Raw genomic sequence first — 21,602 nt, 5'->3', positions numbered from 1 at the left:
TTGCTGTTTCTTAATAGTTCACACCCATGGCTCACTCCAAGATGGATTTAGGGGGACTTCCATTTTTTTTCTCCATGCTTCTGCTTCTTGAATTTGAGGTGCTTATTTATCAACTGCCAGGAACGTGGATTATAGTGGGAAGATGACTCGCTGGATTTCTCCCAATAGTAACCTTGAGTAATCCTTGAGTATCTCATGCACTCACCACCCACCCCACCCCTGGCAAGCATCTTCAGCTGAGCTTCCTACTAACATATCCCTAGGAGACTCACAGGGAACTAGTAGGAAGAGATCATATAAAGGGAAGAATCAAGGAAGGGTATTATTTATAGGGACAAACAATCCTGGTTTCACTTGACCTAGGGTATTTCTGAAGGTGAGATGCATTTAATGATAAAATTTCCAGAGTATTTGGAAAACCAGGATAATTTGGTCACCCCAGTGCCATGACATGCCCAGTCCAACAAAAAGAAGCTTAAGGTGCTAGAAAAAATGAGCTCTATATTGTAAAGTATGCTTTAGAGTTTCCCAACCCGGAGTCAGGAGAGAAGGTTTTCATCTTTCTGGACCAGTTCCTGCTGAGGGACAACAGGCAAAATGGAGTAACAAGTTCTCTGGCACTTACAATGAGAAGAGCAGCCTGATAGCCACAGAGTGGCCTTCTGGAAAAAAAGCTGCAAGTTCTTTGTTGGTGAGGCCCTTGTATAGTCCGTTGAATCCCACACACATTAGTAAAATCATTGTCTCTAGTGTTCTAGCTGAGTTGGTTTGGGTCAATGCATCCTTCTCTCTTAGTTTCCTAGGCCAGAACAAATTGGCACAAATTGGATGGCTCAAAAACCACAGTCACATGTTGTCTGAGATCTAGATGTTGGCATAGCCATAGTCTGTTTGCTTGGCTTCTTCCTGAGTTACTCCAAGTCTTTCCTCTGTCATCTTCATTTTGCATCCATATATCATTAGATGCAAATGTTCCTGTTCTTCAAAATAATGGCTTATTAGAATTAGGCTTCCTGCCACTTACCATGACCTCATCTTAAGTACTTATATATGCAAAGACCCTATTGCCAAATGAAGTTACATTCTGATCTTCCCATTGGGCTCTCTCTCTCTCTCTCTCTCTCTCTCTCTCTCTCTCTCTCTCTCTCTCTCTCTCTCTCTCTCTCTCTCTCTCTCTCTCTCTCTTTCTGTGTGTGTGTGTGTGTGTGTGTGTGTGTGTGTGTGTGTGTGTGTGTGGTGTAGTGCAGTGGGATCAAAGCTATAGCCTCATATATTCTACCTAAGTATGTTGCCACTGAGTTATGCCCTATCTCTAGGGCATGACTTTTTGAAGGACATTATTTGCCCAAACGTGCCCACCATGCTGTAGAAAAAAGGGCAAGCACATGCAATAATAGCATGCTATGGAAGCTCTCCTAGTACAGCAAATTTTAATAACTGGGAGGGTTGACCTTTACAACAAATCCTCCTTTCATTTAGCATGCACTGAAACCAAAGCTCAGGTGTGACATGCTTGAGTACATGCTCACTAGAACTCTGGTCTGCAGAAAGGCACTCCCCTAGACCACTAGAGAAAATGATGTCATTAACTTGTTTGGGACACAACTGGCTACTCATGTGTCTTACCGACACAGAACTCACAAGTGTTTTTTCAGAAGGCCACTCTGGCAACCAGACTGCTCCTCTCATTATAGGTGCCAGAGAACTTGCCATTCCACTTTGCCTGTTGTCCTTCAGGCATATTAAGGCAAAATGTGAGTGCATTTGCTTTTGCAGATAAAAATGTGCATTAGCAATAATTTTTCCTGCTATAAGGTGATTTTGGAATGGCTCCATTTTGTTGAATATACAGTTTAAACATTTTATTACATATCAAAAATGTTTTCTTAGCATCAAAGAAAAGTTCCAACATCATAGAATAATTTAAGTATTGTTCTTCTATGGAAACTCATTTAAGAGACAAAGTATACCAAAATCCATTTAAATCTTAGTGAGAACACGTTTGTGTTTTTGTTTTTGTTTCTGTTTTTTTTTTTTTTAACTTACTGCAAAGTCTGATAGTGCAGACGTTGCAGTTAGCCCATCAAGTCTTCACTTGTTGGTAGAACTATTGCCCTTAAAGATAAAGCTAGATTCATTGTAAGGTGAAGAAACACTGAACAGCTTCCAAAGTCATAAGTAATACATTTCCTCATGCCTGAACCAAGAGGAACGTACATGTTCAAAAGAAATTACTATTCTATCCATGACTTTACAAACGTGTTCCATAAGCCACAGACAGTAATGATTTTAACAGTGTTCTAAGTGAATATTCAGACTGGTTTGTGGATCAGTTCCTTCATCTGGTTTTAAGATTTATGTAAAAGCCAATGAGTGATTTAGTATTGACCACTGAGACGTGAGTAAAGAATCCCTCTCTGCATTCTAAGTCACGGCTCGGGGTGTGCAAGGTTGGGTGATTTTCTCATTTCCAAGTTCTAGCTCCCTAAGGACTTATTGATTCTTTCTCTCAGAATAATTATTCTCAGAGAGGCCAAATGCTCCTCTCTTAAGAGAGGACTACATTTTCAGAGCAGTGAGCACATGGTGTAATATCCAAGTCTCGTTAGTGATATTTACCTGCACGAGTGTTCACAACATCAGCTACCAAATTCAAAGACTTTTATTAACTACTTTCCCCAACCCCCATAAACCAGACTCCAAGAGCTATCTGCAGTTTGGCCATATCGAAGCTTGCTTTTGAAAATACCTTGTAGCTGTCATATTCCATATCGCGACAGCTTCTTTTCTCCCAAAGTTGGTGAGAAAAGAAGGACAACAGTAGACAAGTATGTATAAGGAAGCCAGATGTCAGCTAAGCGGAGGTGGGCTTGCCCATCACAAGCTGAGCTTCTCAGAAAGCAGAATCTGAGATTTTAGTGTGTAGATGTACAAGATGCCCATGGCAGTGTGTCCTTGAAATCAATGGCTGTGGGAAAGGGCAGGGTAGGACAGCAGTAGGGTAGCGAGGGAGAAATTGAGCTATGACTTGAGCTCAACCCACATTCTCAGTTGACCTACAGAGCATTTTTTTTAATGTGGAATGGCCATTTGGATCTGTCTGGGCTTTGGCAGAGAGGGTCTGGTTTTTTTTTTATCTTCCTATCAATCACTCCTTGAATATAAGAGGCCCTAGAAGGGTAAGCCTGCTTGAGTGAGGTGACCTATAGCTGAGGCAATGTCCAAAGGGGGCAGACAGATAAAGGCCGCCTTCTGGCACCACCATAGTGACTTGGAAGAGTAAGTAAATCCTTTTAGTCATGATTATTCACAGTGGTGGAGGTGTGAAGGAGATATCAAGGCATGCAGTATAAATCCATACTTAAAACATGTAAAAGTTGATTTATAGTATATGCTATAAATTGAGAAATAATAATATATACTATTATATTATATTAATTATATATTTATATATAATATATAATATAGTATATAAGTATAATAATTAGTTATAATAAAAATATAATAAATGCTATAAACATGGGAAAGGTGGAGGGCCTGAGCATGATTGTGCAGTTTGAACTGCCATGAGTTCCATATGGAGGCACTGGAGGTAAGGCTAGAGCTCATAAGCTGACATTTTCTGATGAAGACACCCAGGAGGAGATATTCAAGGGTGAAAGGGTGGGATGGTAGAAAACGGTGCAATGTGTACAGGGACAAGAAGATTGACTTATTCGTGGCAGTATATTGAGGAGAATGAAAGACGGAAACAGGAGATGTATAGGCAGAAAGGCTTGAGATGCTTAATCAGCTTTGACACAAGATGCAAGCACTAAACAGGCACACTGTTGTCCCTAAAATAGACAAGAGGGTGGGGAAAGGATGTTCATGGCAGTGTGGCAATAGTAGCTTTAGCCAGTTTAGCTGCCTGCAGAATGTCCATTAAAGCTGGGATCAGGGTGAGTAAACAAGATACCCAGGTACAAATTCATTTGATCCTAAGAATGAGTGTCTCTTTATGGGCACCTTGCTTGCCTCTCCAAACCATTCTAAACACATGTATAAATGACATTTCAAGGCAAATCCTACTTTCTTGGAAAAGAATAAGGCAGGAGTCCATCAGTACTTAACTGGAGTGGCCACAGAGGGCTTTACTGTGGCGTGGTCATTCAAACCGAGACTTCAAAAACCTGTCAATGGAAAGAGTAGGGGAAAGGATGCTAGCCAAAAAAGAGCCATGTGTGCAAAGGCGCAGATAAAAATGCATTAGGCTCCACAATTACCCATATAGCCCTCTTATGCCATTGAAAGTCCAAGCGGAGGTCTGTCGTGAGGTTGAAACTACCACGATACGTTTTTGTCTTTATGACTGAGGAAGACAGAGCTAGTCCAAAGGACACCATGACAGCTTCAATGTGCTCTCCTAACCATGGATAAGCTACATCTTTTAGGAGAAATGAGAAAGACTATTTTTAGGCTTTATTTTGTTTTGTTTTAATACACAGTATATATGTGTTAGATATAAGAGTTATCAAATAGTGCCGTGTATAATTAAATATCTAATTACCTAAAAACAGCTAGTTTTTCTTCTTGCAGGGTTATGAGCCAGATCCTAATGTAGTCAAGCTGGCAGAGCAGTTTGCCAAGGAGGTATGCTCTTTATTTGTAATGTTCTAATTGCCTTTCTGTGTCCTGTACAGTTTTTGTGTGTGTGTGTTTTTTAAACTGGCAAACTTCTCTTTGCTAGAACGGTACCAAGTTTTCAATGACAAATGATCCTTTGGAAGCAGCCCGTGGAGGCAATGTATTAATTACGGACACTTGGATAAGCATGGGACAAGAGGAGGAGAAGAAAAAGCGTCTTCAGGCTTTCCAGGGTTACCAGGTTACCATGAAGGTACAAATTGATGCTTCTCTGAAGGTTCACTAATTGCATTCATAAAGACTAGAACCACCTCATGGCTCACTCGCTTTAGGGACAGTCAACTGATCCTTTATACTCTATAGAAGACTCACTGCAGCCCAATAAGATCTCTCTCCTCCCCAAGAGACAAAGAAATCTGAAACCTGTGCCATAGAGTAAGCTTTCCCCCCTCGAACAACAATAGATGTCCCAAAATGTTTTACGCTGTGTAAGTTCAGAGACGTCAGGTTACTTCAGATGCATGCAATTCCTTAAGGGTTTTCCCATAAGAATTGCCCCGCAACTGTGCTTGCCATGTGAGCTCTTGCTTTCGTTTTCTAATGTCTCTTAAACCCATGATCGCTTTGCCAACTGTCCCCAGGGATTCCAAAGAGATGCCCCTTCTATCTAATGCCTTCCAGGAAGATCAGAAAAGCTGCATATCAATCTTCACTTCTTTCTTGCTTCCTGCTCTTCCCTCACCTCTTTTCTTTTGTTGTCTGCAATGCTGAACATTGGCTTGGAGCCCAGGGCCTAAAGCAAGTAAGGCAAAGACCTCTACTGCTGAGCTATACTCCCGCCCCCCACCTCACACACACTATGCTTCAATCTTGAGCAATCATCAGAATGAGCTGTGTGTATTGTTATCCTCAGCTGGAAGGCCCCAACACCAGGGTTTCTGATCCCATGGGTCCTGCATGTAAGAATTTGCACTCTATCTGATTCCCAGACAGTGCAATTCTGCTACTTGAGGGCTACACTTTGAGAACCTCTGTTGAAAGCATGCCCCAAATGACAGGAGTACACTGGGGTGGAGACAGTGATTACACAAAAGCATGAAAATTGTGAAAAAAGTAACAGAGATAACATTCTTTTTATTACATATCAAAGTTTGAAAAACAAAGCAAAAATGGCCTCCCTTTACCAAGGTTTAAAACCAACATGTTTATTTATTCTCTCCCTCCCCCTTTCTCTCAACAGTGACTATTTCCACAACTAACTACTATTTAACAATGTGTAGTTTTCTCCATACTATTTTTGTACATTTACATATGTTTGCTCACCTACAAGTGTTGGCTTGTTTTTGATCCATGATATCTTAGACATATTATTCTCACTTGTTTTTTTTTCCCACTTAACAAAACTTAGATTTTCTTATCAATACATTTAGATATTTTCAGTTTCTTCTAAAAGTGTTTTACTTTCGTGTTTATGTGTATGGGTGTTTTGCCTCCATGTATGTCTGTGCATTGCGTGCATGCAGTGCCCATGGAAGCCAGAAGAGAGCATTGGATCCCCTTGAGATGGAGTTACAGACAATTGTGACCCACCATGTAGGTGCTGGAAATCAAACCCAGGTCCTCTGGCAGAGGACTCTTTACTGCTGACACATATCTTCAGCCCCTGGGTATTTTAAAATGAAGTAGGTATCATCATCATCGTCATCATCATCATCATCATCATTGAATAGCGGGCATGTAAACAAAAAAATCATAAACCATAAATATAAAGATGATCCCATTTTCACAAAGTGAACTTAACTCCCAGCATCTAGATGGAGAAACATCGCTAGTACCTCAGATACTTGCTTATCACCACAACTCAATTCCAGAGGTTAACTCTATTTGAATATTTTATTCTTTGCAGCATTGCAGATAGAATTCCAAAGCACAAGTGAATTATAATTTACACATATTGATATATTCATCTATATTTTTAAAAACTTAATTTCAAACAGTTCTACAATGAAATCCTTATTCATATTTCTTTGTCAAGTTTTACTACAGAATATTTCCTTGAAGGAAGAATTATTTTGTGATTTGTTATATACTTGAAAAAAAAAATACAATGATGTTCATCCAAACAGGATAAATAGTACAAAGTTCAAATCTTTCCAGATGCAAAGTATTGTTCTTTCTTCACACACACTCTATGCTCTATTTACATTCTACATCTTATAAATTGAAGAGAAAATGATATCTTGTGATTTCTAAAATTTGCCTTGTTGCTGATTATACTAAGCATTTTTCATAATGATTCGTCATTGCATTTCTATGTCTTTAAGGTGCTATCCTATCTTTATTTGGTTTCTATCCCTCCCCTTTTACCACTGGCTGTAAGAGCTTTTTATACACCATGTTTAATCTTTTCTCACATATGTTTCAAATATTTGGTTGAGCTATTTTAACTTACCTATGCTTTGCCTCATGCTTGCCGTGGGTGATTTTCTGGTGCCAGTACTGCAGGCTTGAAGAAGAATAATTTTAGTGACATATGACAGGTATAAATGCTACCTCCTTCCCGTCTCATTTGCCAGTACTTTAGAAGCTCAATTATTCTCAACTTAGAAGTGAAATAAAATTTCAGTACAAAGGCAGTAATTTTGAGGTTAAAAAAAAAGTATGAGGCAATATAGTTTTAAATCTGTATGTGAAAAATGGAAGTGGATGGGGGAATGTTACTTTTGGGAATTAACTGCGGGTGAAAATTGAGAGTGCTCGCACATTTGCATTTGGAAGAAAATAACTAGTACCTTTTCATTGTACTCCTACCTCACTGCTTTCTTCAAAATTATTTTAATTTGTGACAAAGTATGCTTCAAATGCTAAAACTCATAATTTAAAAGGGAAAAAAAAGCTCAAAATGTAATACCATTGCATCGAAGTAACTTCTTTGTATATTAGCAACTTTTGCTATCGACTACGTATCAGGAAAGTTCTTTACTATAATGACCATTGTCCCACTAAGACAGAATACCAGAAAAGTGAATTCCTGATTTAATTTGGAGTGATGCTCTCCCAAATTTAAAAGACTGACTACCAAATTCTATAGGTTGAATGAATTAATGCACTGTCCTATGTTTCTTCAACCAAAAACTTCCCTCTGCCCCTTTGTCTTGTAGTGATACAATATGCCAGGATGAATGTATCATTAAATACTGAAGAATGTATATATTACTGCCACAAATAAGAGTTAATACTCAAAATGTGATCTTATCCCCATCTCCTTAGACTGCTAAAGTTGCTGCATCTGACTGGACATTTTTACACTGCTTGCCTAGAAAGCCAGAAGAAGTGGATGATGAGGTGTTTTATTCTCCACGATCCTTAGTGTTTCCAGAGGCAGAAAATAGGAAATGGACAATCATGGTGAGAAACAAGTGTGGGATGCGGGTTGGTGGAAGGACAAATATACTCCAAGTGTACTTCCAACTTGGCAATTCATGCTTTGGGGTAATGAATAAGCACCCACGGTTATTCAAGTATACTGAGTGCTCTTATGACATTTATTTTTAATTTAAAATTATAGTTTATTTATTTTTGAGTGTGCAGGGAGGGATGTGACATGTTTAACAAGGCATACAATTGGAAATAGGAGGAATTTGTTTTTTACACGTGTCAGGTTTTTGCTTTCACCATGTAGGTCCTGAGGTCAAACTCAGGTCCTCAGGTTTTGTAGAAAGTAGTCTTTACCTGCTGAGCCATTTTGCATGTCTGGTATCTAATTTTGTCCATAAAGTTCAACAACAAGTGTTTCTTATTAGCATGCACAACATATTTTAATGAAGTAAAATTGATCCTCTTCCAAATTCATCGAGTAATAAAAACTTTTATTGCCATAAGAAGTGGCTACTATTATTTGCCAATTGTTACATGTATAGAATTTTTATTTTTTAAAGCTGTCTGTGTTCATTGAAACTCCTAATTCAGTGCCTGGTATAAAATGGGCATTCAAAAAATATCATTTCCTTCTTCCCTTCTTTTCCATTTTTTATTCTTTTCTGGATACCATAACCAATTAACTGTAGTTCTGTTTGAATTTAGCCATATGTGTTAATAGTCATAGAACATTTCCAAAAATTATGGCAAATATTACTTCAGACGTTATTAGTCCCTTTCAGATGAAGCCATTGGTTTTTATCACTGATATGCTAAGAAATAGTAACCTTCAGATGCTTTGCAACATTCACTGGGAAATGTGTATGGAAAATTGAATACACATATGCTATAAGTTAGCATTTCCATTTTTGAGCAATTTATCTGATCTCATTTATAGTACTAGCAGAGTCGTACTTGCCAAGAACAGACTCTAGCCTAGGTGGATAGATGGAAAGAGGCTAATTAATAGACATTACAAATCTCTTGGGAAAAGGGATACAGTGAATCATTATGGAGCACCACATATCAAGGACACTACAGGCAGGAAAATTACAGCAAACCACTGTGGATGTTTTATAGCTAGAAAAACCAAAACGACAACCTCCCACAGCCTAGTAGCTAGGGCTGCTGGAATTAGATGCACGAGCTGAACCAGATACTTCAACCTGCGCGTGCAACAGAAGATTCAATCTCTCAGAGAATGGTTTCTATTGCATGCTGTTCACTTGTATATCTACTACTTCCGTAGATGAAACTTATTGCCATTCCTGTACTAAGGCATCAAGGAAGCCTGGGAAATGTTGTATTAACTTCTAATCACCATAGTAGAGTAAACTAAGTTGGGATGTACTATCTTCTAATTCTTTATTTATCCATCAGTGAGAACAGGATGGCTGCAAACATTAAATAATACATTAAACGTTTAGTATAGTGCCTAAGGTATTATAAATATTACCATAGTTAACATCATCATTATTTTCGTCAGGGTTGATCTGATACAATGAACAGCAGGACACTAATTTGTGCTAAAGCTGCAATTGCTCTGTCATCCGGCCTAGTCTCTGAAGATTTAATGTTTCTTTCAGTATTTTGTTAAGTAAGAGTGTGGATTTGCTAATTCTGTGAAGGGGCTTGAGAGTTGATATTCCTAAAGAGAACCTAGATAATTCAAGTGCCATTGCCTTTGGACCACATTTTTGAGTATTAAAGCTCAAGATGAGGAAAATAGAAAAATGGAAGCTCTTCAAAATCACCTTATGAAAAGACATAGTAAAATTCCCCTTCACAACTCTATTTTTTACCACAGGGCAACTGAAGTTCCAAAGATGATCCAAGAAAATTTTTTAAGGAAGGTTGTAGAAATACTAGGGGAAATGCTTTAAAATATTCTAAATTCTCAAATATGGAGATAGTCTGTATCTCTGAATTTTTAAAGAATAATTTATTTGCTTCATTAGTGTAAAGGTATCATATCCTTTTGAACTGGAGTTACAGGCAGTTGTGAGCTGCCATGTGGGTACTGGGAATTGAACCTGGGTCCTTTTCAGAAAAGCAAGACAGTGCTCTTAACCACTGGGCCATCTCTCCAAGCCCTATTTCTGAAAATTTAAAGCATATTATACAACATGTTTAAGTCCTGTTTACTTCCAAACAACTGTATAATGTATTGATGTAGTTAAAATGTTTACGGGAACATACATTCACACAGTGAACTTCTCCAGCCCACTTTATCCATCTAGGCCTTACTGTTGTCTCACCAGCACCATTGCGTTCGAATACTCTCGTTGGGAAAAGATTTATCTTAATGAAATCTAGAAAGTAGGGCCATGGTAAAATGAATATAGAGAATCATAGAATGCAGAACTGGCTGTGAAGAAATGCCTTCTATTAAACTGCCTCAATACAAGCTATAGAGTCATGGAGATTACAATTGAGGCTTACTTTGATTCAAGTCATTAAAGCTACTTTGTGTATCTGTCTGTGGTATAGAACAGAAAGAGGGGCATATCTGATTAATTAACATTCTTGGCATGAATACTGAAAAGGTGTTGGTCCATGGCTGGACTCCTGGTGCCTGACCTGGAAAATCTAGAGGTCCCTTGGAGATCAGTCCACTTCAGCCACATGAGTTGAGTTTTTAAACTTTGTCAAATTCTCTGCCAGGCATGGAGGGATTTAAAATGAAAATACAAAAGAATAATACACAGCCCTCACATAGCCTGTTACAGTATCTAAATGCAGAACATTTTCAAGCAGGATGAGACCTCGGAAGTCATCTAGTCTGCATTCCTATTTTATAGGCAATAAAATTATTCTTTGCTTGTTAAGAATGGCCTTTAGATTTAGCACCACTGTGATTTTTTTCAGGATGCTCTAAATGGACAATACCATACCAAACAGGAGCCATTAGGTACACATAGATAGCCAAGAAGAGACTTGATACCCTATGAGAATATATAGGGGGAGGTAATCCCCCTCAGGAACAGTCATAGGGGAGGGGAATAATGGGAAAATGGGAGGGAGGAATGGGAGGATACAAGGGATGGGATAAACATTGAGATGTAACAAGAATAAATTAATAAAAAAAATAAATAAATTTTAATAAATTGAAGATTCAGTTCCTTGGTTAAACTAACCTCAAACCCCACATTAAGTGTTCGATACTGTCTGTAGCTAGCGGCTCTCACATTAGACAGCACAGGCAATGTGTTTTCACCCCTGCAGACAGTTCTATTGAACAGCACTACTCCAGAGAATGAGGTTCTATTATATGGCTTCATTTAAAAGCAGGATGGATGGAAAATGGAAAAATACTACCTGGCTTCCACATCTGAGGTTCATACAATGACTATTGTAGGTTCCCAGAATGTAGAACCTATTCCTAACCTGGATAAGATCTTTAAAGGAAAAGTGTGCTCTTACAGTTCCTTTGTACTTTCCCACAGATGCATTCCCAATAGTATCGTGAACACAGCATTCTGTGCACAGTGCACAGAGCTTTAGACTCTTTTGCTTAAAAACAGAAACAAAAGGCACCCTTTCCTCTCCAGAAAGTTGGGTTTTGTATTTTTCCATGATTAGTAAGAAAGTAATATTTACAAAACTCCTAGTATATTTTTCCTTTACATTTTTTAAGCCCATGGTACTAAAGCAACTTAAAAGAGACTCTTTTAAAAATTCTATAATTGTGCTGAGAGTGGGATGGAAGAACGGGGGAATGGAAGGACCCAAAGGGTCCAGGAGTCCCACAAGGAGACCATCAAGGCCAGGGGAACTAGACCTAGGGGGGCCTGCACAAACTGTTTTTCCAACCAAGGACAATGCGTACAGTGAACCTAGATCCCGTATTCAGATCTAGCCAATGGACAGTTCATTCTCCATGGTTGTGGGGAGAGCAGGGACTGTCTCTGACATGAACTCTGGCACTCCCTATTTGATCACTTCCCCTTGGTGAGGAGGCCGGGTGGCACACAAAGGGGAAGCAGACTCTCCAGATGAGACCTGATAGGCTGTGGTCATATGGTGGGGAAGGATGTCCCCTTCTGTCAGAGGTCTAGGGGAGGGGAATAAGGTAGAAGAGGGAGGGAGGGTGGGAACAGGAAGATGCAAGTGAGGGGATAACAATCGGGATGTAATCTGAATAAATTATAATAAACTAAATTTTAAAAAATAATTCTATTATTAAGCAGGGCAGTGGTGGCACACACTTTTAATGCCAGCACTCAGGAGGCAGAGGCAGCCGAATCTTTGAGTTTGAGGGCAGCCTGGTCTACAGATGGAGTTCCAAAACAGCCAGGGCTAAACAGACAAACCCTGTCTTGGAAAACAAAGCAAAACAAAATTAGTTAATTAAACTAAAATAAAATTCTATGCTTAAAAGCAGTCTTATCTGGATGGTCTGGAAGTATGTAACACCTTTTCAAATACAGTTCATAGTACTCTTCTCTCTAAGCTACGATTGCCATATAAAATACAGTATGCCCCATTAAATTGCAATTTTCAATAAACTATGAAAATTTTAATGTAAGTATATTCCACACACCATTTAGAACATACTTACAGTAAAAAAAAAAATAGTATCATTTAGATGATATCCCTACATAAATATAAATTATAATTTGACTCTATCTGGCAACACTGTCCATTTCTAGACATTTTGTTTTGTTTTGTGAAGATAAACCTGACATATTGTATGACTGAGCAATAAAGGAAACCAGAGATGCAGACCTGTAAACTCCTGCAATAGCTTAAAAGGTTTTACTTACTAGACATTTTTATCCTGGAATGTCCTCTGTGGGTACTTCTTATCAACACCTTGCTTTACTAAGGCCTCCCTGGACTGTCTACTCTCCAGCATCCTTTTAACCAAGTAGCACCTTGCATTTTTGCTTGCCTATTACTTGACCTCACACTGAAAGAAAATGATCATCCCTGAGAGCCTTGTCTGTGAAGTTGTGCATTGTGCCTAAAAGAGGGCTTGCATCATACCTGAAATATGTGTTCCATTTTTTTCCTACTCTAAAGGCAGTATAGGATACTGATTTAGGAATGTAGGCTTGGAAAAACTGGGTTTAAATTTGGTCCTCTGATCTTGGGACACTATCTTAACTTCATTTGACCAAATTTGGTCACACGAAAAAAAAAATCAAGACTAAAAACAGAAACAGATTCAAATGGACTTGAGGACTTAATGAGATAAGAGGCATCTGAGCACAGAGGTCAGAGTCCCAGGACAAGCAAGTGCACATCCACTTTTTACTATCCCCTATTCAGAAGACTTGTACCTCATTTGTATTGTTTACATCTCATATCTCTTACCACCTAGCTAGCACAGGCTAGCTCTTTAAAAGTACTTTCAAGGGGCTGCAGACATTGTGCCACAGTTAGGGAGGTATACTGCTTTAGCAGAGGACAGTCCCAGCATCCAGAAATGGAAGCTGATAACCACCTGCGAACTTCAGTTCCAGGGGATCCAGAGTTGTGCTATGGACTCGGTGGGCATCTTCACATACCTACACAGAGATGCACACATATGGACACAATTAAAATAAAGTGAATTTAAAGCATAGTCAGTGAACTTCTTTGAAATACAACACTGTGTTTCTTCTGTAGCCTGAGGACGCTTGTACAGGATAGCTGCTTGAAGTGCAAGAGAATCTGCGTCGACGTAATCCCCCTCAGGAACAGTCATAGGGGAGGGGAATAATGGGAAAATGGGGGGGGGGGAGGAATGGGAGGATACAAGGGATGGGATAAACATTGAGATGTAACAAGAATAAATTAAAAAAAAAAACAAAAACAGGAAGAATCTATATATGAGAGAATAGAGAAATCACTGCTGTGAATTTTAATGTTGCTGAGGAAGCAGAAGTGGATAGACACTAGGATTCAGACTGAGGTGTGACCTAAGCTCCCAGAAAAGAAAGTGCCATTAGTGTCGTTGACACAAAAGGGGAAACATTTGGCGTTGATGTTGGGCATTCCCAGCTTTGCAAGTGGAAAATAAACAAATTCTTATAGGGTTAAAAAAAAAAAAAAAAGAGTAGAACTGAGCTGGGTATGGTGGTGCACACCTTTAATCCCAGGACTCAGGGAGGCTTAGGCAGGTGGATCGCTGTGAGTTCGAGGCCAGCCTGGTCTACAAAGTGAGTCCAGGACAGCCAAGGCTACACAGAGAAACCCTGTCTCAAAAAAAGGATTAGAATTTAGGGTTAAACCCATTTCTGCACTATCTGTGCTTTCATTTCTAAGTGACAATGAAAGGAACCACCTTAAGAGGTCATTTCATTAAATAAGGGGAGGTCGACTATTTTTGACTGACACATAATATGGTATTTAGTATACTGACAAGTACTAAAATGAGCATTTGTATACGTATGGTCACTATTGTTGCTTCTGATAATATTTCTACTGTCCTTACCATGGATATTGGGAAGAGTAAACGTGACAGTAACTACTTGTGGTTGACAGCCCAAGACCAAATTACTCTTGTCTGTAAAGTTAATCCTCTTCTATCGAAGACAAATATTCAGAGAGCAGACATTATTCATTCATTAGCCCGAATACTTTCCATTCATTACTTACATATGGCTTCTCCCAATTCTCTAGGTCCCAAGTGGCCAAAGCACAGAGTACACAAGAGGAACTGGGATAGGAGGGATTCCGTTGCTCTAGAAGTAGCCAGTACCCGTGTTCTAACTAATGACTGGAAATCCCAATCATTACAAGCACCATGGCATCACATTTCAAGTCTCTGACCTAGAATGGGTCTTCAGTAACCACGGTGTTTCTGCATATAGTTGGGTCTGTCTAATCCCTTAGGACCTTCCTTTATCCAAACAAAAATAAATATTAGTTGAGACCTGTTCCTTTATCATTTCCTTGTGAAAACACATATTAGCTCTATGCTTGAAAAGTTGAAAACTAATTCTTTTGGTTTATGTCCCAAGGCAGACCATTGTTAATGTTTTTCCATTTATTTCTCTTTCTTCTGTCATCCCAGGCTGTTATGGTATCTCTGCTGACAGACTACTCGCCTATGCTCCAGAAGCCAAAGTTCTGATGCTGTGATGTGTGGTGAGAGAGACAGACAGAGAGAGAGAGAGAGAGGAAAAAAAAAAAAAAAGCTTTTTAAGCAACGGCATAAGTCAGCCTGTGGGAAGAATTTAAAATTATAAATGAATCCCTAGTAAATGGTATGAGTAGTGTCTGTTATTGCTTTGTCATTGTGAGACTTTCTTGAAGGTTCTAGTTGAAGTGCCAAGGCACTTTCTTATCCTACTTTACTTGGCTTAAACACTCTCTTCAATTCACAACTTCTGAACTACATTTGAGTCTCATTTTAATTACCATACACATTTCCTTCTGCTAAACACCAAACACTCTGCTTGCAATGAATAGTGTCTAAGTCATTAAATGTAATCTGTGCTTATTACCTTAATAAATGATTATCTGCACTCGTTTATAAATAAATATTTGACAGACAGTCAACTGCTGGTAAGTCTGTAGGTTCTGTTCGTGGGCCTTAAGACCAATGAGGAAATCGAATGATATACATCCTGCAAAGAGAGTACAATTTTTAGGCCAACGAGGAAGATGAGCAGTCACAGAGATCATGTTATTGTTTAAAAATAACAACTTGCCCATACTGAAATATCTTTCCAATCATCTATGGAAAGATGGGAGGCCTTCAAGCGCATACATCTCTCTATGTATTGATTACTTCATGTTGCAAATGGAAAGAAGCTCTCTAACATATGGTAAAGCTGTGGGTACCCATCCAGGAACATAGGTCCATTAGAGAATGGCATAGTCCTTAATTCCTATTTTTCCAAGTAGGAGCAAGTTGATTTTTTCACCTCAGTGGTAATCACAAATATACTCATAGCACACATTGATTGTTTCCATAAATCTACTGTTTGCCAAATTTTAGCTTGTCTTTTTCTCGCTATCTGGGATCACCACAGTTGTAGTAGATCTCCTTTGTGGATGATCAAATTTTCTGTCATCAAGTGACTATAATATGATTTTAAATATTTTAGGTTGAAATTTTAAATAACATAGGTGACTGTTCTTTAAAATAACATATTTTACACATGACCAAATAATGTAATTTACTTTATGTTCCACCTCTATTAATAAATGTTTTCAGTCTGGTCAACTGATATCCTTTAACAGACATTAATAACTTAAATGAGTAAGCAAGAGATGAATAAAAATTAGATTTACAATGAAGATACAATAAAACATTATTCTGTAATGTGATGAAAAATATAAAAATTTCCAGTAAATGTCAAAAGTGACCTTCACATCTATTGAAGTTTATTGGAAGCACTTAAGAGAGAAAGAGAATGGGTTTACTGGAATATCTTCTTTCTGCAAAGAATATTGGAGCAATTCAACCATCAGGTACCACATGGACTATAAAAGGCTCACCTTCAAACTACTACATTAAACGTAGTGGGGCCAGGGTATTGGCTCAGTTTGTGAAGTACCTGCCACACAAACATAAGGCCATGAATCCATGTTTGAAAAGCTAGGTGTGGCTCATGCACCTGTAACCCTAACATGGCATGGGATGTGGAAACAGGCTGATAGCCAGAGTTCACTGTCAGTCTAGCCAGTAAGTAAGCACTGGGTTTAGTGAGTCAACCCATCATAAGAGATAATGAGAAGAGTTATTGAGGAAGACACTCGGTGACATTTGGCCTTCATATCTACACATGAGCAAGCACATATACACATACACAAAGTCATATCTTTGCAAGTACTACTTGGTCTCCCATAGCAATGGCCTTTCATATGTTTCCTGGTCCAAATTTATAGACTAGTGTTGTTTCTAAAACAGAAATAACTTGTAATCTTTTTTTTTTTCCTTAAAAATGGAGTCAGTTTTTCCTCAAAATTCTCCAAGCTTTGTGTTCCACATGACTTTATTTCTATTCCAAACAAAACTGGAAGGAAATTGTTAGCTCTGAAAGCTTTTCTTTTTTCAGAAAACCTTATATCATCAGAAAAAAAACAGTGAAGGAAGAAAGTTCAACCTTAAATTTTTATCAATGCTATTTGTATCTCCTTACACTTTCTTCCTTGCTCTCCCTCACTCCTATATATAACTACTACATCTCCAAAGGTTAACAAAACTCTAACAGTGACCCCTTGGGTCCCTGAAATATATAAGAAATTCCATTCATTTAATTAATAAGAGTAGCCAAGAAGTTATTTTCTTCCAGGCTTTTTCCACTGTAACATTGGGAGTTGAAAACCATGCATAATTACACTGCAATGATTTCTACTTTGGGAAAGAATTATCAGTAGGGCTGTGGAAGCTTTGGTGATCAACTTTTAGATTAACTTTTGTTCCAGAAAAACAGTTTATTGTCTCATATTTCATATATATTATATACACATCATATAATATATATGAATCATATATATATATATATATATATGATTCTCTCATACATTACATCCTGACTGCAGTTTCCCCTCCTTCCACTTCTACCAGTCTGTCTTTCACACACAGACTTCCTCTCTTCCTCTTTCCCCCAGATTCACTCTTCCTCCATTTCCCTTCAGAAAAGAGCAGGCATCCCAAGGATATGAACCAAACATAGTATAACAAATTACAATAAGACTAGGCACCCACCCTCATGTCAAAGCTGCATGAGGCAACACAGTAGGAGAAAAAGGGTCCCAAGAGCAGGCAAAAGAGTCAGAGACACCTACCCCCCAGTCCCACTGTTAGGAATCCCACAGGAACACCAAGCTACACAACCATAACATATATGCAGAAGGCGTAGCATAGACCCATACAGGCTCCATGATTGGTGCTACAGTCTCTGTGAGCCCCTATGAGATCTGCTTAGATTCTCTGGTGACTCTCTTCAAGCTTTGCCTAATGTTTGCCTGTGAGTCTCTGCATCTGCTCCCATCAGTTGCTGGATGAAGCCAAATGTTGCCAAACAGACCTTTCAGCCAGAAGTGCCTTTTGTTGTTGCCATTTGGACTTCTCCCCACAGTGGGTACAGTTTTCAGTGCTCCATAAGCCTAGATAAGTGCCTTGTTTTGCCTCATTTTCTGAAAGGTTCCTGAAGAGTCTATAGTAGAAAAATGATGCCATTTCATGACTTTGTATGGTATGTATACATGATGCAGATCATCGAAACAAAGATTTGAGGATCAATTTTGCAGTTCTGTGATACTGTAAAAAAAATTCATCTTAAAAATTATCAAGAAAAAGTAATGTCAATTATTGCTAAAAGAAACATAGTCTTAGCCAAGCATGGTGTCACACGCCTGTAATCCCAGGACGCAGAAGGCAGAGGCAGGTGGATTGTTGTGAGTTTGAGGACAGCCTGGTCTACTAAGTGAGTCCAGGACAGTCAAGGCTACACAGAAAAATCTTGTCTCAAAAAACAAAAAACAAACAAACAAAAAACAAAATATAGTTTTACCAAATGGCATGAAGTCCATGTCATGGGCTAAAACGTTTGTCTTATTAATACTTAATTTTTGTCAATAGCACTAGATTTAATTTCCAATCCATGCTTTTTGTGAAACAACTGTTTTCTGAATAAAAGCACTAGGCAAATAAAATTTAAAAATAGATCAGGATTTAACAGTAATCCATCTATACCTTCATTTGACTGGGGGTGGGGGTGGGGCGGGAAATGCCTAAGAAATAACAACAGTGTTTCTAAAATCAATTCATACCCAACTGAGAAGGGTAATTCTTGCACTAAGCAATTCTTTATAAACTATTTAGTATATAGCCACTTAGCTTGGTTTATCTATAGATGTGGTTAACAATAGGAGGCTGACTGGTTCAGAGTTACTGCTCTTTCAGATCAGAGGCTAGATAGGAGGAAGGTTCCCACATGAGGCAGAATCTAAAACTATGGAAAGTCACAAAATCATCCATGTAGAAGTTGCTGGTGGAGTTCCATCCTCATCTCTTGGCCTGTATTTATCCTCTCACCTTCCCTGCCCCAGCTGTTATTAGGGTATTCTGTTAGAGGCTTTCAGCTGTCCATTTCGCTGAACGACTGCTATCAGGATTCAGAGAACATCTTAACCAGGAAGTTGCATTCATTGCCATCTTGCCACCAATATACTTAGCTTCCCCTCACTGGCCGAATCTGTTTCCTTTCTTCTGAGAATGTTTCCTTGATATACAGCTTACAGAAGAATTTCCACTCCTGGCTCTGATCTCAGGGAATTAGATGGAAGATGTTGTTGAATAAGATATTTTGAGAGGTGGAAGGTACTATATTACTCATTTCTTTGGCATCAAAGGAGAAGTAGGAAGAGGCCATTAGACAAATGCTGACAAGCCTTTATTTAGTTGGTTGTACCCAGTTGCCAATTCAGTTACCAAGATCATACAATGGTATTCTGAATATTAGGAAGAGCAAGTATTTTCTTCTAACGTGTTCAAATTCATAACAGAGAATGTATCACCTAGATGGGACAGAACCGAGATCAGTATGCTTCACTTCAGAGTAACAGACATAAGCTAACCAACACAGTACTTGTGATGTATTACTAAGGCAACCTAGCACTGCTGTAGATGGGCAAGCTTTACAGCTGTTTAATGGTTCAGCCCTTTGCTTTGGCTTTCTTAGGTAGCACTGTCACACTTTAATAGTTCTTTCATTTGATGGTGAGACAGAATCCTCTAGGGCTTGACAACACATATTACTGAATCCCATCCCCAAATGTCTGGTTCTGCTGGTCTAGAGTGAGGCTTGAGGGTCTTCATTTTTTTCTTTTTATCCTTTTTATGTATTTTCTGTCGTACAGTGCATCCCAACTACAGCCTCCCTTCCCTCTACTCCTTCCACTCCCTCCCACATCCATTTCTCTGTTTCCCTTAAGAAAAGAGTAGGCCTCCCAGCGATCTCAATGGAACAAAACACAACAAGTTATAAAAGACTATACAAGCCCTGATAACAAGGCTGGACAAGGCAACCTAGTCAGAAGAAAAGGGTTGTAAAAGAAGATAAAAGAGTCAGGGGCATATCCATTCCCAGTGTTAGGAATCCCAAAAACCCGACAAGCTAACAACCATAAGATATGTGCAGAGGACCAAGCTCAGAGGCATGCCAGCACTGTGACTATTGCTTCAGTCCCCATCAGCCACTGTGAGCCTTGTTTCCATTTCTAACAAATTCCCAGGGATACTGGTACTGTTGGTCCAGGGACCACAGTTTGAGAATCACTGGTCTGACATAGGTTTGAAGAATTATGGAAGTTATTTTCATCCCCACAGCCATGAAGTATAAATGTAAAATGGCTAACACAGCCCAAGTCTCTTCGAAGTCATTGAGGCCTATATTTCATCTTGTTTTTTGTTATGCTCTCATCATATACAAAACACAAATAATAATGTCCATCTCATCTCACAAGGTTATTGGGAAGATTAAATGAAATGATATATATTAGTATATGGTCCAGAACACATGTTAAGTAAATGTTATTCACTGTTTATGTGTTTGAAAACCTCCAATACTTAAATTATTTTAAAGAATTATTAAGTGTGAAAGAAAAAATATATATCGCTGTTTGTCATAGGCATGAGTCATAGGCAAAGCAGGCCTAGAGAAAACATGCCCATTGCCAGAAGTTGGGTTTGTCACAAAACTTAAGTGACGCCATGGAGACCCTTCAAAAAAATCACATCTCAACCAGGAACTGAAGTTGCTCAGAGAGTGTGGACTCTGGAACAAACGTGAGGTGTGGATGGTTAAATTTACACTGGCCAAGATCCCCAAGGATGGCTGGGAGCTGCTGACACTGGACGAAAAGGACCCATGGCGTCTTTTCTACTGAGGCAACTTGCTCAAATTGGGGTATTGGTTGAGGGCAAGATGAAGCTGGATTACATCATGGGCCTAAAGATTGAGGATTTCTTGGAGAGGTGGCTGCAAATCCAGGACTTTAAGCTGGGCTTGGCCAAATCTATTCACCATGCTCACACCCCCCCCCCCCATGCTTATTGGCTAGCGTCATATCAGGGTCCACAAGCAGGTGGTGAACATCTGGACTGCCAGAAGCACATTGACTTCTCCCACTGTTCTCCTTATGGTGGTGGCCACCCAGGCCGAGTGGAGAGGAAGAATGCAAAGAATGGTGCTGAAGCTGGTGATGATGGGGAAGAGGATAAACATTAATACCTTCCTGGACTGGAGGACTCTCTAGTTTTCCAGTTGAATAATAAAACATTTATATGTTTATATATAATCATGACAAAGATATTGAGTAGGATAGATGGTATAAATATAAATACAAGGAATGGACTCACCACCACCACCACCACCACCAACACCACCACCACCACACAACAACAACAACAACAACAACACTTCTTTAAGTATTGAAAGCTAAATCTGATAGATGGGAAATGGATAAAGAAATTGTGGTACATTTACATAATAGAATACTACTCAGCTATTAAAACTAAGGAAATCTTGAAAGTTGCAGGCAAATGGATGGAACTAGAAAAGATCATCCTGGCTGAGGTAACCCAAACCCAGAAAGACACATGCTATGTGTAG

At 38.9% G+C, this 21,602-nt stretch overlaps 1 protein-coding gene and 1 pseudogene across 1 annotated transcript in view; both read left to right on the top strand.

Moving 5' to 3' along the window:
- Positions 1 to 15,139, top strand: part of Otc (ornithine transcarbamylase) — a 66,684-nt gene extending 51,545 nt beyond the window's left edge. The window contains exons 7-10 of the mRNA XM_051140997.1: positions 4,579 to 4,632; positions 4,730 to 4,879; positions 7,897 to 8,034; positions 15,047 to 15,139. Of these exons, the coding sequence (XP_050996954.1) occupies positions 4,579 to 4,632; positions 4,730 to 4,879; positions 7,897 to 8,034; positions 15,047 to 15,106 (402 nt within the window). The 3' untranslated portion in view covers positions 15,107 to 15,139. The remainder of the gene's footprint in view (positions 1 to 4,578; positions 4,633 to 4,729; positions 4,880 to 7,896; positions 8,035 to 15,046) is intronic.
- A 5,515-nt stretch (positions 15,140 to 20,654) lies between these two features.
- On the top strand, positions 20,655 to 21,218 carry LOC127184735 (40S ribosomal protein S9-like; annotated as a pseudogene).
- Positions 21,219 to 21,602: the final 384 nt, after the last annotated feature.

This window comes from Acomys russatus, chromosome X (assembly GCF_903995435.1).
Source record: "Acomys russatus chromosome X, mAcoRus1.1, whole genome shotgun sequence".
Lineage (NCBI taxonomy): Eukaryota > Metazoa > Chordata > Mammalia > Rodentia > Muridae > Acomys > Acomys russatus.
This window is presented reverse-complemented; position numbering and strand designations above follow the sequence as displayed.